The sequence below is a fragment of the Scedosporium apiospermum genome (assembly GCF_000732125.1).
Source record: "Scedosporium apiospermum strain IHEM 14462 chromosome Unknown SEQ_SAPIO_0099, whole genome shotgun sequence".
Taxonomy (NCBI): domain Eukaryota; kingdom Fungi; phylum Ascomycota; class Sordariomycetes; order Microascales; family Microascaceae; genus Scedosporium; species Scedosporium apiospermum.
Window position 1 is genome coordinate 1,837,156 of NW_015971800.1, and position 17,103 is coordinate 1,854,258.

The window sequence follows — 17,103 nt, forward strand, 5'->3', positions numbered from 1 at the left end:
ACTTTACATATAGAGCCGCCCGCCCCTCTGGACCATACCTGCCTCTTAGTATTACCCCTCTGGCCTTGCGCCGTGCGAAGCAGTCGAGCGCACCAGCACCTGAACAGCGATTCTCAGCTCGTCCTTTATGCGACCCATCACTGATACCCACCACCATTTTCCTGGGGTAGCACCACCACCAAATCGAGCATAATCGCTCTCAATCATCCTCATCGACGACTAATACCTTCGAGCATCGATACTCGAAATCTCATCACGTCTTTATTTTCTCGAATCAGTCTTAATTCTACTTATTTACCCCACCTCTCTGTCTTTCCACCAGTCTCATTCCCACCTTGTTTTATTTTGACGCCACGGAGCACGCTTGATGTCTACTCCATCATCTTGATTCAGGCCTTGAGATTAAGTAAGCCGTGGGATTCCATTACGCTGGATCTGTGATCCTCGCGAGCTCCTCTGCATCATATCGACCAGTCCCACCTTGGACATAAAGCGAGAGAAAAAAAAAAATTCAATTCGATTGAATTTGGCGTTGGTGATGCAGCCGCGCCAGGATTTGTGATACCCCAAACATGGCATCAAGGTAAGTGACTCCCCTGCCCTGTTTTCCTGTTTTTGGCCACCGAGCCTCGGTGTGCTCGGTGTGCTCGATTAATCCGTTTCCGTGCTGAGCTAACATCTCAATCCATCACAGACTTGACAGATTAGTCACGTGAGTATATTACCTCCCAATTGTTACATTGTCACGCTCTGCTTTCTTCTTATCCTTCCTAGTTCCCTCGAAGGAGAGTACTATTTGTTACTGACAACCTTTTAGTCTCCTAGAGACTGGCAGCACTCGTCTCATCCGAGAAACTGCCGTCAACCAGCTTGCCGACTGGCAAAAGCAACACCCCGATGAGCTCTTCAACATCCTGTCACGGGTTGTCGGTTACCTCTCACACAAGGACTGGGAAACCCGTTCGACAGCGGCAAAGGCGATTGGTAAGATCATAGAGCATGCACCTCTTTATGATCCTAATGAAGATGACGGTCAGCTCAGCAACTTGGCTGAGAAGAAGGAGGAACATCCTGAGAGGAATGGTCAGATAAAAAAGGAAGAGGGAGATGATGATGTGTCATTTGCATCAGCGGAGTTTCTCAAGCTCGAGAACTTTCCCGTCATCTCAATTGTCAAATATGGTCATGAGCTCCTCCGAGGCGGTCAAGTAGATTTCAACTTAGCCGCTTTAGAGCCTCATGAGCGTCTCACTTATCTCAAGAAAACGCTGAATGCTAGGCTCGGACTTCTAGGACGACGGGTCGAAGATGGCGAGCTTCCCCCAATTCCTCTCAATGGGAAGGCCCAAACTCTAGCCGGCCAGCTGGCCAACCACCCGACTCTCAACCGAAGCGACAGCCTCAACAGCAACAGCAACAATCAAGGAGGTGAGGAGGCCGGCCTAAGCTCGCGGCAGCTCAATGTCCTAAAGAGAAAGCGCAAACGGGAGGCGCAAAAGGCTGCCCAAGGCAAATCCGGGTTCGGCGATCTGTCTATTCGACGATCGGGCACGACAGGGTCCGAAGGTTTCGGTGGAGACGAGACGCCCTCCGCAGATCCGGAGTCGAAGAAGAACGGCAAACTTAACGATTACTTCAGTCTTGAACGCCCGGCAGATGTCGACGAGGACACCAAAGTCGTTACTGAATTCAAAGGTCCCGCGGTGGAAATCAAAACAGAGCTCCAGGCGGATGGTGGTCTCGAAGGTGCTGAATGGCCCTTCGAACGTCTTTCCGAGTTCCTCAAGATGGACTTGTTCGATCCCAAATGGGAAACACGCCATGGAGCTGCCCTGGCTCTTCGAGAGGTTGTGAGGGTTCATGGTGGTGGCGCCGGCCGCTGTCGCGGAAAGCCCAGGGCCGAAAATGACAAACTGAACAAGGTCTGGCTTGATGATCTGGCCTGTCGCCTATGCGCCGTACTCATGCTCGATCGTTTCACCGATTACAGTTCCGATACTTCAGTCGCTCCCATCCGAGAGAGCATTGGTCAAACTCTTGGCGCAGCCCTACGCCACCTTCCTCCTAGCTCTGTGTATGGCATTTACAATATTCTGTATCAGATGGTCATGCAAGAGGGGAGTCCATTTGAGCGGTCCGCCTGGGCTGTCTGCCACGGCGGCATGGTTGGACTCCGCTACGTTGTCGCTGTGAGGAAGGATCTACTACTACAAGACGCCAAACTGGTTGACGGTGTTTGCAATGCCGTTATGAAAGGACTCGGCGACATGGACGATGATGTCCGTTCCGTTAGCGCGGCCACCCTGATTCCCATGGCTAAGGAAGTTGTTATGATGCGTCCGGATTCCCTTGACGCTCTAATCAACATCGTGTGGGAGAGTCTTTCTAACCTGGGCGATGATCTCTCAGCCAGCACTGGCAAGATCATGGATCTTCTGGCCACTTTGTGCAGCTTCCCAGAAGTCCTCAACACCATGAAGGCATCGGCGGCCATGGACGAAGAACGGTCCTTCACTCTTCTTGTGCCCCGCCTCTACCCTTTCCTCCGTCACACCATCACATCAGTTCGCCTTGCTGTGCTTAAGGCACTTATGACCTTTGCCCACCTTGGGCAAGATGCGTCCCAAGGATGGCTCAATGGCAGGATTCTGAGGCTGATATTCCAGAATATCGTGGTTGAGAGAGACAAGGATACCTTGAATATGTCCATCGAACTGTGGCTCGCCCTGGTCCAATGCCTGGGTCAGAATCCCGGCAACTTGGCCGTCGAGGTCGGCCCACACGCCGATGCCATGATGGAACTAGCGCTTTATCCCATTGGTATCCACAGGCACCCCATCCCCATGAATGCCTCCCTCTTCCAGAAGCCATCAGGTGGAACATACACCATGCCGAGCGCTGCTGGCGCTGGTCCCCGGAGTTCTTCACCCGAACCACAGAGGGCCGCGAAACGAAGGAGGAAGTCAACAAAGGTTGAAGAGGCTCCAGTTCCGACCCACACTCACGATGTCGACGGACATATGATTCAAGGAGAGGTTGACTTGGTTGGCTTCGAGGTATTGATCCGCTCACGCGTCTCCGCCTCGCGCGCCATGGGCTTCTTGATGGCTTTGCTTCCCGCCCAGACCCTCTCACAATATGCACCCCCCCTTCTTCAAGGGCTGTCGTCACCCTACTCGTCAACACAAATGACAGCAGCTATTCTGATCGAGGAATTCGCGAAGAATATTCCTTCTCCCCAGATCGCGGAGGGCTTCGTCGCCCCTCTTCGCGAGATCATCGAGGCTGAGCGCCCGACCCATTATCGTGACTTGACGAGCTATATCCAGCGGGCTCGGTCTCAATGCCAGTCCCTCTTCTATTTGTTCCGCGATCACGGAAAGGTATCCCAGAGCAAACTTCCTGTCCTTCCCGTTGTGGTTCAAGGCGAGCCCGAGGCTGGACCAGGTGCATTCTCGATAGCGACTGCGGAGAAGTGCGTCAGTGACGATTTTGAGCGATTAAAGAAGGCCGTGCCGCCGGGCCAGAAGCTGATTGCGGGCAAGCAACTCGAAGAAACCCGAGAGTTGACACTGCAAACTATTGAGGAAGCAAAGCTCGCCAAGGGCACGCGGGACGTGAGGATCAAGGCCGCCGCCGCCGCCGCTTTGGTTGCCATGCAGGTATTCCCGAAGAAGCTTAGCACTTTGATCAAAGCGATTATGGATAGTGTCAAGACGGAGGAAAACCAGGAGCTTCAAAACCGCTCGTCCACGACTATCGCTGGTCTTGTTCGAATTTTCACCGAGAAGGGGCGCCGTGGCCCAGCCGAGAAGGTCCTCTCCAACCTGGTCAAATTCTCTTGTGTCGAAGTCGCTGAGACACCCGAGTTCTCTCCCCACGCTACCAAGAAGAACGTCATTCTTTCAATGCAGAAGGAAGAGGACCGAGTCGACCATGCCGATGCGGCCAAGTTTGCACGAGAAGCCAAAGCGGCTCGCATCACGCGTCGGGGTGCCAAGGAGGCCCTAGAAGTTTTGGCCCGTTCATATGGGCCGGATCTTTTGACGCATGTCCCTAGTCTCAAGGGCTTTATGGAAAACTCGCTTGTCAAGGGCTTTTCCAGCCCTACCCTTCCAGCGGAGGTGCATGATCCGGAGAGTATCTTTGGCCAGGACGTCATCGACTCGCTATCAATTATTCGAACGATGGCGCCCACACTCGATCCAGCCATCCATCCCTTCTTGATGCAACTGGTCCCGTACGTGACCAAGGCGCTTCACTCGGAACTCTCGGTTTTCAGATATATGGCGGCGAAGTGTATGGCAACGCTTTGTAGTGTCCTCACTGTCGAGTGCATGACCGTCCTAGTCGAAAATGTTCTACCATCTATCAACAATCCACTCGACCTGCACTACCGGCAAGGCGCTATTGAGGTGATATACCACCTAATCGCGGTTATGGGCGATGCAATTCTTCCCTACGTCATTTTCCTCATCGTCCCCGTTCTAGGTCGCATGAGCGATTCGGATAACGATATCCGCCTCATCGCCACAACGTCGTTCGCCACGTTGGTCAAGCTTGTACCGCTTGAAGCAGGCATCCCCGACCCCCCCGGCCTTTCGCAGGAGCTTCTCAAGGGCAGAGAACGTGAGCGCACGTTCATTGGCCAACTCTTGGACCCGAAGAAGATCGAGCCCTTCAAGATTCCCGTCGCAATCAAAGCTGAGCTTCGTTCGTATCAGCAAGAAGGTGTCAACTGGCTGCATTTCCTCAACAAGTATCATCTGCATGGTATTCTTTGCGATGATATGGGTCTGGGCAAGACGCTTCAGACACTTTGCATCGTCGCCAGCGACCATCATCAGCGCGCCGAGGAATTTGCAAAGACGGGAGCCCCCGACGTTCGACGGCTTCCCTCTCTCATTGTCTGCCCTCCGACGTTGTCAGGACACTGGCAGCAAGAAATTAAAGCCTATGCTCCCTTCCTTACCGTTTCGGCCTACGTGGGACCTCCCTCAGAACGACGGCTTCTCAAAGACAAGCTCGACCAGCCTGACATTGTTATTACTTCTTATGATGTCTGCCGAAACGATGTGGAGATCCTAGACAAGTACAATTGGAACTATATCGTGCTTGATGAGGGACATTTGATCAAGAACTCGAAAGCGAAAACATCGATAGCTGTCAAGAAGCTTGCCAGCAATCATAGACTTATCCTTACCGGTACACCCATCCAAAACAACGTGGTAGAGCTCTGGTCGCTGTTCGACTTTTTGATGCCGGGGTTCCTCGGATCGGAAAAGGTGTTCCAGGATCGATTTGCCAAGCCCATCGCCAATAGTCGTTTCAGCAAGGCGTCATCTAAGGAGCAGGAAGCTGGTGCACTGGCCATCGAGGCACTGCATAAGCAGGTTCTCCCGTTCCTACTCCGCCGGCTTAAGGAGGAGGTACTCAACGATCTCCCGCCCAAGATTCTGCAAAACTACTACTGCGATCTGAGCGACCTACAGAAGAAACTCTTCGAGGATTTCACCAAGAAGCAAGGCAGGAAATTGCAGGCGGAGGCGGGCAGAGACGACAAGGAAGCCAAGCAGCACATCTTCCAAGCCCTCCAATACATGCGGAAGCTGTGCAACTCGCCCGCTCTAGTCATGCGACCCGAACACGCACACTATGCCGAGACGCAACGAATCTTGGCAAAGCAAGGCACAAGCCTTGAAGACCCGGTTCACGCGCCGAAGCTCACGGCACTCAAGGATCTTCTCGTCGATTGCGGTATCGGTGTCGAGGGGGACAACAATGATCCACTCTACCAGCCCATCAAGCCTCACCGTGCCCTTATTTTCTGTCAAATGAAGGAGATGTTGGATATGGTCCAGAACACAGTCCTCAAGAAGCTGCTTCCGTCGGTGTCCTTCCTCCGAATGGATGGTTCAGTCGAGGCCAACAAACGACAGGATATTGTCAATAAATTCAATAGCGATCCTTCATACGATGTCCTCCTGCTTACGACAAGCGTGGGAGGTCTCGGACTTAACCTGACTGGTGCTGACACGGTCATCTTTGTCGAGCACGACTGGAACCCGCAAAAAGATCTCCAGGCCATGGACCGAGCCCACCGTATCGGGCAGAAGAAGGTGGTCAACGTTTACCGTCTCATCACTCGCGGCACTCTGGAGGAGAAGATTCTCAACCTCCAACGGTTCAAGATTGACGTGGCGTCGACGGTCGTCAACCAGCAAAATGCGGGTCTCTCGACGATGGACACGGACCAGATCTTGGATCTCTTCAATATTGGAGACGAAGGGTTAATTGCGCCTGATAAGCAGCAAGGTGCAGCGAGCATTGAGGGCCGTGAGGAGGACGTCATAGATGTTGAGACGGGAGAAGTGCGGGTAACGGGCAAGAAGGGTTGGCTGGAAGGGCTCGGAGAGCTCTGGGACAACCAGCAGTATGAGGAAAGCTTTGACCTAGATGGTTTCCTCAAGACTATGCAGTGATGAAGGGAGGCGGTTGCTCCTGGATGTTCGACATGGAATGGCGAGGGGAAAGGCTGGCTGTCTGTCCTTGTCAGCTGCATCTCGCCTCTCTAGTCGCAGGTCATCTTACGAGCTTTGTTCATGCCACTGTTATGTTTATGTTTCCCATACTTATGTTTCTTTTCCCCTCTTTTCTTTTTCTCTCTGTTTCTATCTCGGCTCAGGTACAAAACTGGCAGGGGCGTGATGGGGCATAACCAAAAGGCGGGTGCTGCTCCGCATCATGGCTAGACTTTGGGTGTCTTGATACTTGGTACTTGTAACAATAGCAAATAAAACATCTTTTCTACTCTTATGTTCTGCTCCACGGAGAAATCCGGCGATGACTGCTGATACCAAGGAATGTTCTGGTTTTAACGATAGGCATTTCTCTTGCTATGGCGGCTGTTGACCTGAAGTGCTCTTCCTCCTCTTATCCTTTGCCATACCCGCAACAAGTTATGACATCATTGGTGACTGCACTTATCAAAAATTGCAAAGAAGACAAGAAACAAGAAGAATTGTTTTGGTATTGTCTGTAAACTGCCCCTTTACATAATAATATGACCTGACGAGCTGGGTCAGGTCGGAGGCGGCAACTGGGGGCTGGGTGGAATGGAAAGCTGCGCTGCCTCGATGCCTGGGCTCTGTCTCGTTGCTGAGGGAGCTCCATTGTCCTTTGTCCAGTCCAGTTTTTGCGAGGCGGGCTTTCGACCCCGCTATTGTTACAGGAGCTCTAGTCCTATCCAGAACATTCTCTGCCCCGTTCCCCAGAGCCTTCTCCAAATATCAACGTTGAAAATAGTCAACATCAATTTCATTATCTATTACAGACTTTCTTGTATATCCTGCCAGCCTCGTTGAACCTGCAATCATCATCAGAACTCGATATTCCATTCACGAAGAGACCATGCCTGTTGATTACAGTAAATGGGTGAGTTGATATTTTTTTTTGCCCTGTCTCTGTTACCCCACCATCCAGAGCTCCTCACCCCACCATTTGGATCATCGACAAGATCTGCAGTAAACGAGCGCCAAAATGCAGGGGTAAAAGCCTGCTGACCTTAGGTTGTTTGCTTTCTAGGATGCTTTAGAGCTCAGCGATGACTCTGATATCGAAGTCCATCCCAATGTGGACAAGCGGTCCTTCATCCGCGCCAAGCAGAACCAGATCCACATGGAACGCGAGCAGCGCAAGCACCACATCGCCACTCTAAAGTACGAACGTATCATCAACGACGGCCTTCTCAAGCGCATCTCCGACCTCCTAACCTCCCTTAAGGCCCACGCCTCCGACGCTCCAGCCTCATCCTCGACGTCACCGGTTCAGCATGCTGCCCAGATCGCCTTCAAGGCCGTCATGGAGACGGCACCGAAAAACCCTGACGATGACAAGCCGCCCCCGAAGCCTGAGGGGGTACATCCCGATAGCGAACCGCTGCCTACGTATTCGAAGATGATGGCGTCCGTGTTGGATCAGGTGAATAAGGCGTTGGAGGAGAAGAAAGTTACGCCTGAGAAGAGGTTTGACGCCATGGTGGAGGAGGTTGGTGTTCATTTGAAGCGCGTGGAGGGCCTGCAAGAGGAGCTGCAGAAGAAGTTAGACGAGCTCGAGGAGAAGGATAAGAAGAAGATTACGAGCGAAAGCTATCATACGGGCTTTGATAGCTCCTACGTGAACAAGTCTAAGTCGACGTCCTCAGATTCGAAGTCCACTGCCAAGCAGTCGCAGCCGGAGCTACTGAACCCGAACTACGAAAAGATGCTTGCAGCACAGTCCGAATCCGCAAACACGAGCAAGGCGAACAATGACGAAGATGACGACGAACCCGTGGAAGCGTCCGCCGACGCCAAAGAATTTAGCCGAATCCCCATCAACGACTACCGTCGAAGCTTCGACTTCATCACCGCTCACCCTGCAATCCTCGCCGAAAAGGAATCCGACGGCCTCCTCGTCGAAGCATTCGACGCCAGCCTAGAGGGACACGAGCAATATGCTCGCCAATGCGTGCACCAAGCGTTGCTATTACAGTACTGTCGCGCCCTAGGCAAGGATGGCGTGCCCCTCTTCTTCAAGCGCATCAGCCAAAAGACCAACGCCCACGACATGTTCTTCAAGGACGTGCAGGATACGTATGCGAAGATCCGCACCCGCACGCGCGAGATTGCTGCCGAGCGGGCGAACGAGGCGGCTACCGGCGGCGTGGAGCAGATTCAGCTGCATGCTGTGGAGCCCGGTACCACGATTAACATTACGATACCCGATGCGAATAGCGAGGATGAGGAGGTGAGGAAGGCGAGGGCTGTGTTTGAGGGGTTCAAGCCGGAGCTCAAGAAGGCGCTCGAGTCGGGTAGTTTGGATGAAGTGAACAAAGTCCTTGGAGAGATGAAGATTGATGAGGCAGAGGAAGTTGTGGGTCTTTTAGGCGAGGTGAGTCCCTCATTCATTCTCCTCGCGATGCATAAGAATGACATGAATCCAAACGAGGAATTACTAACTCCATCCCCCACCCAAACAGGCGGGCTGTCTGAGCTTGGAGGAGCAGATTATCGACACCACCACCGAAGAGGGCAAGAGACAGCTCGAGGAGTTGGGAAGGTCAACGGAAGGTAGTGCAGAGGCACCTCCCGCAGCTTCCAAGGAGGCCTACCCGGACCCTGAGTAAACCACAGATTGGTTAGTTGGTTAACTGGCTAGCGTCATTCCACGGCTGTATGTAATAATAATAGACCTTGACGTCCCCTACACTAATTCTGAGACACCCTGAATCTGTGACTTGTTCGTGGTGCTCATCTCGAAGGCTCGAGTACTAAGTGAGGTACTGTGAGTGAGGTACTGAGGTACAGGACGAGTTGGTGTTGCAAAATCGAGCCTTTGAATGGTGACATCAGTGCGATGGATGTGCCGGGTGTATCTGTACTGCTCCCAGCTGCTCAAGAACGTGGAATTCATTCGTAGTCGTGACTCGAGCGGTGTAAAGTTTAGTTTTCTTTCAAGTGGTGCAAGGTCCGTGTCTTGGTCTTGTGACTGATGCAATTAGTGGCTAGAATCGTCCCGCAAATCCCGGTTTCCGCCCCACTTTTCCACTTCTCAGACACCCCATTTGACCCTGCACCGCTGTGGCCTGGAAGGAGCTCCCTGTCATTTCCAACTCCCCAAGACATCTTCCACTTTTCCGTTATCGATAAGCATCATCCAAGCTTCAACCTTAACAGGACAACCGTTTTTATCTTCTTTATCGCCCTGCCTATGCACGAGACAGGTGCCAAATGCTGGGATTGCACCATCTCAAGCTTCACATGGGTGCTAGTCTAGAGTACGCCAAAACTCCCCATTGATTTATTCCGCTATATCTTTCCCGTTATCCTCGGCATTTGGCACACTTAGACGCTTTTATCAGATCAGCGGCTGCCTATAGCCTTGCATTGCGCTGGCATGAATCAAAGACTATCTTTCCCCCGTAATCATATTTCCTTCGCAATCAATCATTATACGCCTGTGGCGCGCTTGTCCAGCAGCTCATAGCTGCCTTTGAATTGCCTCTTCTTGAAAAAAGAACGCTCACGCTCTTCAGCCATGGCTTCCTCATCATCCCACCGCTCCAGCCGGAGCAACGCGTCCTCTCTCCACCACTTCCATCAAGCACCGATTCACCACACCGAACCCGACCCCGAAGACCATGACGTAACCAACATCCCCATCGAGACCCTCGTCGAGCACCTCCTCGCCGCGAAACGCTCCCTCTCTACCATGACGGCCGTCGTACGCGCCAATGAGATATGCACCGCCGCCCTCCTCGCCTACGAGGAATCCGTCGTCCTCTCCGCCGAGACGGAGTATCTGCGACGTGGCATGGCGAGGCAATTATCGGTGTTAGCTCGCGTGAAGCGCAGCTTGAATAGGACGTACGACGCCGGCAAGAAGGAGTTCAAGCAACTAATACGGATGATGGATGTGGCGGATGGTAAGATGAGGACCACGACGACATTGTTGAGGGAGAGGGGTGTGCCGAGGGAGTTTAGGGAGGGGGAAGGAGACGAAGGGGAGAAGAATTTGATGGATTTTGTGGACGAGAAAAGTGTGTTGGCGGTAGTGGATGCTTTGAAAGGAAGTGTGAAAGAGCTGCAGGTGTGTCCAACCAATTCAATTCCTCCCACCTTTTTTTTTTTTTTTTTTTCCCTACAAGGGACGCCGACTGACCTAGTTTGCTCCAAAGAGTATACAAACATCCTTTGACGGCGACATCCTCCGCTTCGAAACCGAAATCCGAAACCTCAAGAAAGCCGTCATTGCAACCTCAACAAATACCCCCTCCCCATCAGGCTCGCGTCAACCCATATCCACACTTCTCTTCTCCCTCACCGACCACTCGCAGAACATGGCGGACCTCTTATCCTCGCTCACAAAGCACTTCGATCTCTGTGTAACGGCCGTCCGCACAACCGAGGGCGGCGCCGCGCTAGCCCGTAGAAGGGCAGCCGAGGCAACCCAACAGCAACAAGACGGGCCCAACGTCTCAATCTCCGGAGTCATCGCCGAGCAGGAATCGCATGTTTCCGACTTGGAGCCCATCACGTCGCAGGACCGCGCGGACATGATTAAAATCGTCGTCGAGGACGCCTCCGAAGTCGAGGGCGTCGTGCGCGAGATCAACGATCGGCTCGCGGCTATGGAAAGCGAGTTCGACGCGCTCCAGCGCGAGGCTGAACATGTTCGTCGGGCTTACACGGGAACGCATGAGGCGTTCCGCGTGCTCGAGGATATCGGGAGCAAGTTGGTCATCTACGTCGCGGCTGAGGCGGAATTCCTGGCCCGATGGGACGACGAGAAGGAGGCCATCTTTTCGAAGCTCGAGGAGATGGAGCAGCTTAGGGAGTTTTACGAAGGTTACGCGAATGCCTACGAGCGGCTGATTCTCGAAGTCGATAGAAGACGCACCGTCGAGGACCGCATCCAGATGATATGGAAGAAAGCCAGGGAAAACGTCGACAGGCTCGTGCAGGAAGATCTTCAGCACCGAGACAACTTTATGCAAGACGTGGGCGAGTTCCTACCGACGGATTTGTGGCCCGGTATGAATAAGGCCATGAAGCGGTGGGAGGTCACACCTGCCATGGTTGAGGGGATGGAGGCTCAGAGGAGCACGCCGGCTCTTTCGAGGAGTGTTGTTGAGGGAGCGAAGGTGAGGCTTACTGGGGGAGGTGGTAGATGAGGGCTCTACTAGGTGGAAGAATACTTGAAGCTTCACGGTTAACGGAACGTGGGCTCTGTAAGTTCGCGGGTTTACATTTTCTCTTTCTGTTTTGGCTGGTTTCTTGATGCTTATGGTTGGATGGGAGTTTATTGCCTCTACAAGACTGCGAAGACTCCGTAGATTGCTAAGATTGCTTACCGTCCTTGACATGATTTTTTTTTTTTTCTTCTTTGGAATACGGATCAAGTTTGGAGTATGAGAGGGCTGGGGATATTATACTTGTCTGACTCGGAGTCCATCCTTTTGTCATTTGAAAAGCAGTTATTGCTAAGGAAAAGGATGACGGACATTTCTGTATGATTCGGTTGCGGCATCTTGGAAGCGATGGCACGAGTTTCTGTATTTTGAATGGATATTATTATTCTGATTCGAGCGTTGTCCTCTCTTCTTTCTTCGTTCAGATACTTTGGAACCCTTCTTGTTACCGGGACAAAAGCACTAAGAGTGCTAAGAGCGATGATTTGGAGAGCCATGGAGAGACCCAATGGCGATTCACGGATGAAATCCGTGAATCGCTTAGGGGGCGGCGCATGGTTCCGTCATCTCATCCTTGCGGTCAAGAAACTCATGGGTCCTCCCCTGCATCGTGCCCACACTGCCGTCTGCATATTCCGGCCTGAGCGGGTTGCAGCTTCACACCACTTGCACCGGTCTGATCGTCGCGTCTTGCTACTGCTGCCTATCCCCTCGCTTACCGAGAAAATCTGTCTCTTAGCCCTTGGTGAGGAAGGGAGGGTGAGGCGCAGCAAGCCTCGCCGAGAACTGCAGGCCTTGTGACACCATCGAGTTCCCGAAGAAAGGCACCCCCCCCCCCCCCCCCCCCCCCCAAACACAAAACAAACCGGGTCGAGACATTATTTTCCTAGTCTCAATTCGTGCGCCCAACCACACTTAGGGCCAAGTGCGCCTCGATTGGGCGGATGAGGGTGCGGGAAGGAAACTCTGAGCTGGGAAGGGTTCTTGTCCTATCGTGATGGTCAATCCCATTTGACGATTAAACTCAACAAGGTAATCAGAGGTTGAACAGTTTATAGCACGGACTGCCCAATGAAATTTTCGGGCAGCTTATAGTAGGAGAGTGTGGAAGGCAATATATTGGTCATTTGGGATGCTCGGCGTTCTCTATTTTCAAGGGGTTGGGTCATGTCACTTGCAAGATGGTCGAGTTATAGCTGTTATTACTATTATGTAGGATATCCCTCGCCGGACGAAACTAACAGTAGTGCCAACATTGGCTATTGTGAAGGGCTAAGCTGTTCGCTCATACACATCATTACCACCCCTCCCATTCCTTCTTCCGTACCATCCACCTGTTAGCGTTTCCAGATCCAGGAATGGTGTCTGATTCTCGCCTTTCCCCATCCTCTTCCCTACTCCTTCTTCATCCCATCTTGCCCCCGCCTAAGCTTGAAAAGGGGCCGGAGTGCATCCTGATATGTCCGTAAGGCGAGCCGGGCACTCCACTTCCTTGTATTCGACGTCCCACCCCGTGATTTCGCCTCCGGCCCAGTTCCAGCGCCAGTAGCACCCTCCCTGGAGGTTCTCGGGAAGCTGCTCGCAGTCTGTCATGCTTGAAACACCGCCGTAGTCGTCGCCCCTGTAAACCCTCCGGCGTAAGTTACTTCCAACTTCTTCAAAATAACGGGACACGATGCAAGATCTAAAAGAAAGAGGAAGAACTCACCACGTAGATCCGTACTGCCTCGTACACCCCCGCGAATGAGGCCCACTCCCACCACCCGGCGTCAAAATAGCAAAGTCCCCAGGCTTCCCCGCATCCGTACCCTCCTCCTCATCGGGCATCCAGTTGACAACCTGCACGACCATCCGCTTGCCCGCCGCATAGCCGTTGAGCCAAAAGAGCTCGTAGCACTTACAGCAGTTGTACCCGGGGGCGACTGCGAAGCCATAAGTGAAGTCGTCGGCGATGGGGATCGGGAGGTAAGTGTCGCACATGTAGGCACCGCCGTTGTCGCAGCCCGAGGCGACGTTTCGCGAGTTGCTGAGAGGTTGGTTGTTTACGTTGCAGGAGGTGACGAGGCCGCTGGACGGGAAGGTCTATGTTTTAGTGGGAGATGAGAGGAGGCGAGGGGTGTTGGTTCTTACTTGGCGTTTGATCGGTCGATGTACTTGCTATCTGCGCACGCAGGTTTACAGCTAGGTGCCGTCGAATATTAGTCTCCAGATGGATGGGCAGACCGCTTCCTCTCGAGGGTTGACTTGCCAGTCCCAGCTTGTAAAAGTCCGTCCCCTCAATCCCAAAACAAGACCAGGAAGCCCAAGGGCTAGTGTCGAAAGAAGGTTTGTTGTAACCATGGTGTAAAGATCAATATTAAGATAACTTAACGAATGAACTTGGTAGAGGAGTATATATCGCAAATGTTAAGGGGAACTGGAAAGGGAGGAGCAAGACATGCGAACTAAGCCCGCAAGGCACAAGGCCGGCGACTCGCTACCCCTTTATAGGATGGAAGCGAAGCATCCGATCCTTGCCAAACTCCCATGCAGGCTTCGGTCAACTGACCCCCATTCAAGATATAGCCTCGCATTTCGTAACGAGGAACGATGGTGCCGGCTCACAGAGAAGGAGCTACGAAAAGAAGGAAAAGAGGCGAGGTGGGCGTCGGACAATTCCCGCGGCCGGACCAAGGATGGTCTCGGTTCGACCTTGGCAGGCGATGTATCTCTGTTGTCCGCTATAAGAGCGGGCCACATTCCGGAGACGGCCAAGTACCGACAGCCAGGAAATGTACAACGGTCGAGTGTTCCTGGCACTTTATCCAGGAAGAAAAAGAAAGCTACGCATGGCCATGATGGATGCTCTGATCCTGCCACCGGAAACTCATAAGTCATGATCCTGTCTCCGGAGAGGCTCTGTAGACAACAGCAGGCCCGATATCTCTTAGGCGTAGTGCAGGATCCCGGCTTCAGAATTAGTTAATAGTTCAACTTGATGATTTTATAGCTTGTGGCCCATATCCGGCAGACTACTGTAGTTCGTGGCTCGTGTTAACCAGGTCGCGTTGTTTTCCCTTGTGCTTGCATGATCATAAAAGACAACTTACACGTCCCCCACTTCGCCGGACGGGAGATGCTGACGAAGTCCTATAGATACATACAGCGGAGAATAGGGAAAGGGAGAGTCCAAATACTGACGGTTCGGGTCATTCTAAATTGAAAAGTCCCCGTTGCCTGGAAAGCCTAATCCCTGTACGTGGTTATAAACGGGAACACGGCAGGATGTTTGTAAACAGCCAAAATAGCTACCCGGCCTTTTAACGAGCCATGAGAGCATATCCGCCTTTCCTTGTTCGTCATCGTGAGTTTTACCCGGTGCTGTAGGGGGCGAATGGACCAGTTTTTAGTTGTTGAATAACAACTGTCTGCCCGGTGGTCGCGCGAAAACAGATTGGTTTACCTGCCAGGGCAATATATCGGCGAAGACTCTGGGCCGATCAGATACCCAGGTTGGAGATTAGGCATTCTATTGTCCACTTATAAACATGACCAGGTGCTATAAACCAACGGAAATGGTGGGCCTTCGCGTAGGATTACACGCAATGCGGTTTAAACAGTGAATGAGTCGTCTCAGTTCTGTTTTTAGAAGCTCGGTTGGATGAATTCTTATCCAGATAGTGATGCTCTTTCACCACCTTGGGAATTTATTCGCCTCGTTTTCGCGCTCGGGAAGCTGTGATTTGGCTTAGGGAGGTGGTGAATCTCCATGCCTCTCGTGATATTCGGCCCCAGCTACAATCTCGTCACTGATGAACGAACGGGAGCGGCACTCTTGATGTTAGTAATTGAAAGTAAAATAAAAGAAGTCTAGTAGTCAAGCGCGGGTGGAACTCATCACTCCGGAGACGTTCTCGACAAGACACTATCGACCAACGCTGGTGACAGCTCACTGCTTAGCCAGCTCAGTGAGATCGTCTCACGAAGAAAATAGCTCAGTCCGGATGATTGCGGTCCGAACGGGCTCCACTTCTTAACCTCTAGGAGCTCTCCTCGGTTTCCCGGTTATTCAAAAACGGCATCCCAGTGCTCACGAGGAGGGTGGCCTCTCTATACCGGGCCGTACGGCAGCTGGAGGGGCAGGTAGGTACAAATGCTAGAAGGAGATCGTCAACTGCTTACGTGTAATAGTCATACGACGCAAGATCCAGCCGCTCCTCTCAAGCGAGCTCTTGGGCACGGGAGATAAAATTCCGGTTATGGTGCTGAAGCGAGCGAGCTAGCGGGTATGGTGATGCGATCCTTGGGTATCGGGATGATGCAGGTTAGGCTCGTCATTGAGACATCTAGAGCTGGGCATGGGGGGCAGAAACACTATACAAAATCATGCTGCGATTTTCTATCTTTTGGTAGGAAGATAGATGTCGAGATCTGCTAGGGAGAGAGACGAGACATGGAGGAGTATTAGGGTTGACCAGAGGTTATACCAATTTAGTGAAGAACAATAATTATTTAAGCTATAAATTCAGACCCGGAGATAGTTACGAGCCGAAAATAGAAACATACTATCAATGTGTGCTTTAACCTGGGACACTTATATTGACACTTGCACGAAGTAGATAGAGGCAGGCCTCACATCAAATCTACTCTAGGATTGGAGATCTGCATTGGAGATCTGCGTAGGGAGTTTGAAAGACAAAACATTATGAGCCGAGGTATATACAAAACGCCCAGAAACTTGCTTTAGACCATCTAAATTCTGGATTTACAGAAGTTCAAGAGTTAGCCCCAACTCCCTTGTCAGATCTTGCCTCTAACTGCCATACATGGAAGGCAGATAAGAGCTGAGCTGTAATTACTACCTCGCAATATAAAGTTCCGTTCGGTTGAGGGACACAAGAGTATCTTTGCAAAAGTTCCAGAGCTCAATAAGTCCCCGTTTGTCAACCCGAGCCGAACACACCGAGATACGGGAATGAACGATTCTAAGGATCAGGTATCGGTGCGTTTTCCGAATCGTTCAGACCATAACGCGGTGCAAGGCGGCCGGATCCCGTTCAGGTCAAACCCGCGTGGTGTGTGCGAGGCAGACGTTTCCCGGTCCAAACATCGACCGGCTCGGGGCTTCGACAAGCAACTGAAATAAGGACCTTATGATCGGAAGTATGTCGTATCGGGCCAAGAAGCTTTCCAGAAGAGCTGAGGATGCTTGACCTGAACACAACTGGTGGCCTGTCTTGGAATCACAGGCCAAGTTGTCTGTATAGGTTGATATACATTGGTGTAGTATTTCGGCGGCGTCCACGTCGGAGATGGCCGACCCTGAGCATCTAAACTGAACTACGAAGGATTGTCCAGGAACTGGATCGATATTGATGTATGAGGGGTGTTGC

General features: G+C 52.1%; 4 protein-coding genes across 4 annotated transcripts; 3 read left to right on the plus strand and 1 right to left on the minus strand.

Moving 5' to 3' along the window:
- Positions 1–572: 572 nt before the first annotated feature.
- SAPIO_CDS5937 (putative helicase mot1) lies at positions 573–6,482 on the plus strand (the record flags this gene model as incomplete). Its single annotated transcript, XM_016788164.1, has 3 exons — positions 573–583; positions 695–712; positions 818–6,482. The coding sequence occupies 3 exons, from the start codon at positions 573–575 to the stop codon at positions 6,480–6,482; spliced, it is 5,694 nt and encodes a 1,897-aa protein (XP_016642480.1).
- Positions 6,483–7,410: 928 nt separating this feature from the next.
- On the plus strand, positions 7,411–9,166 carry SAPIO_CDS5938 (Hsp90 co-chaperone Cdc37; the record flags this gene model as incomplete). The annotated part of the gene is made up of 3 exons (XM_016788165.1): positions 7,411–7,434; positions 7,585–8,931; positions 9,020–9,166. The coding sequence occupies 3 exons, from the start codon at positions 7,411–7,413 to the stop codon at positions 9,164–9,166; spliced, it is 1,518 nt and encodes a 505-aa protein (XP_016642481.1).
- Positions 9,167–10,077: 911 nt separating this feature from the next.
- Positions 10,078–11,713, plus strand: SAPIO_CDS5939 (Autophagy-related protein 17; the record flags this gene model as incomplete). The annotated part of the gene is made up of 2 exons (XM_016788166.1): positions 10,078–10,629; positions 10,718–11,713. 2 exons carry the CDS (start codon positions 10,078–10,080, stop codon positions 11,711–11,713), a joined length of 1,548 nt encoding a protein of 515 aa, XP_016642482.1.
- A 1,443-nt stretch (positions 11,714–13,156) lies between these two features.
- Positions 13,157–14,071, minus strand: SAPIO_CDS5940 (uncharacterized protein; the record flags this gene model as incomplete). The annotated part of the gene is made up of 3 exons (XM_016788167.1): positions 13,157–13,352; positions 13,440–13,813; positions 13,955–14,071. The coding sequence occupies 3 exons, from the start codon at positions 14,069–14,071 to the stop codon at positions 13,157–13,159; spliced, it is 687 nt and encodes a 228-aa protein (XP_016642483.1).
- Between the last annotated feature and the right edge of the window lie 3,032 nt (positions 14,072–17,103).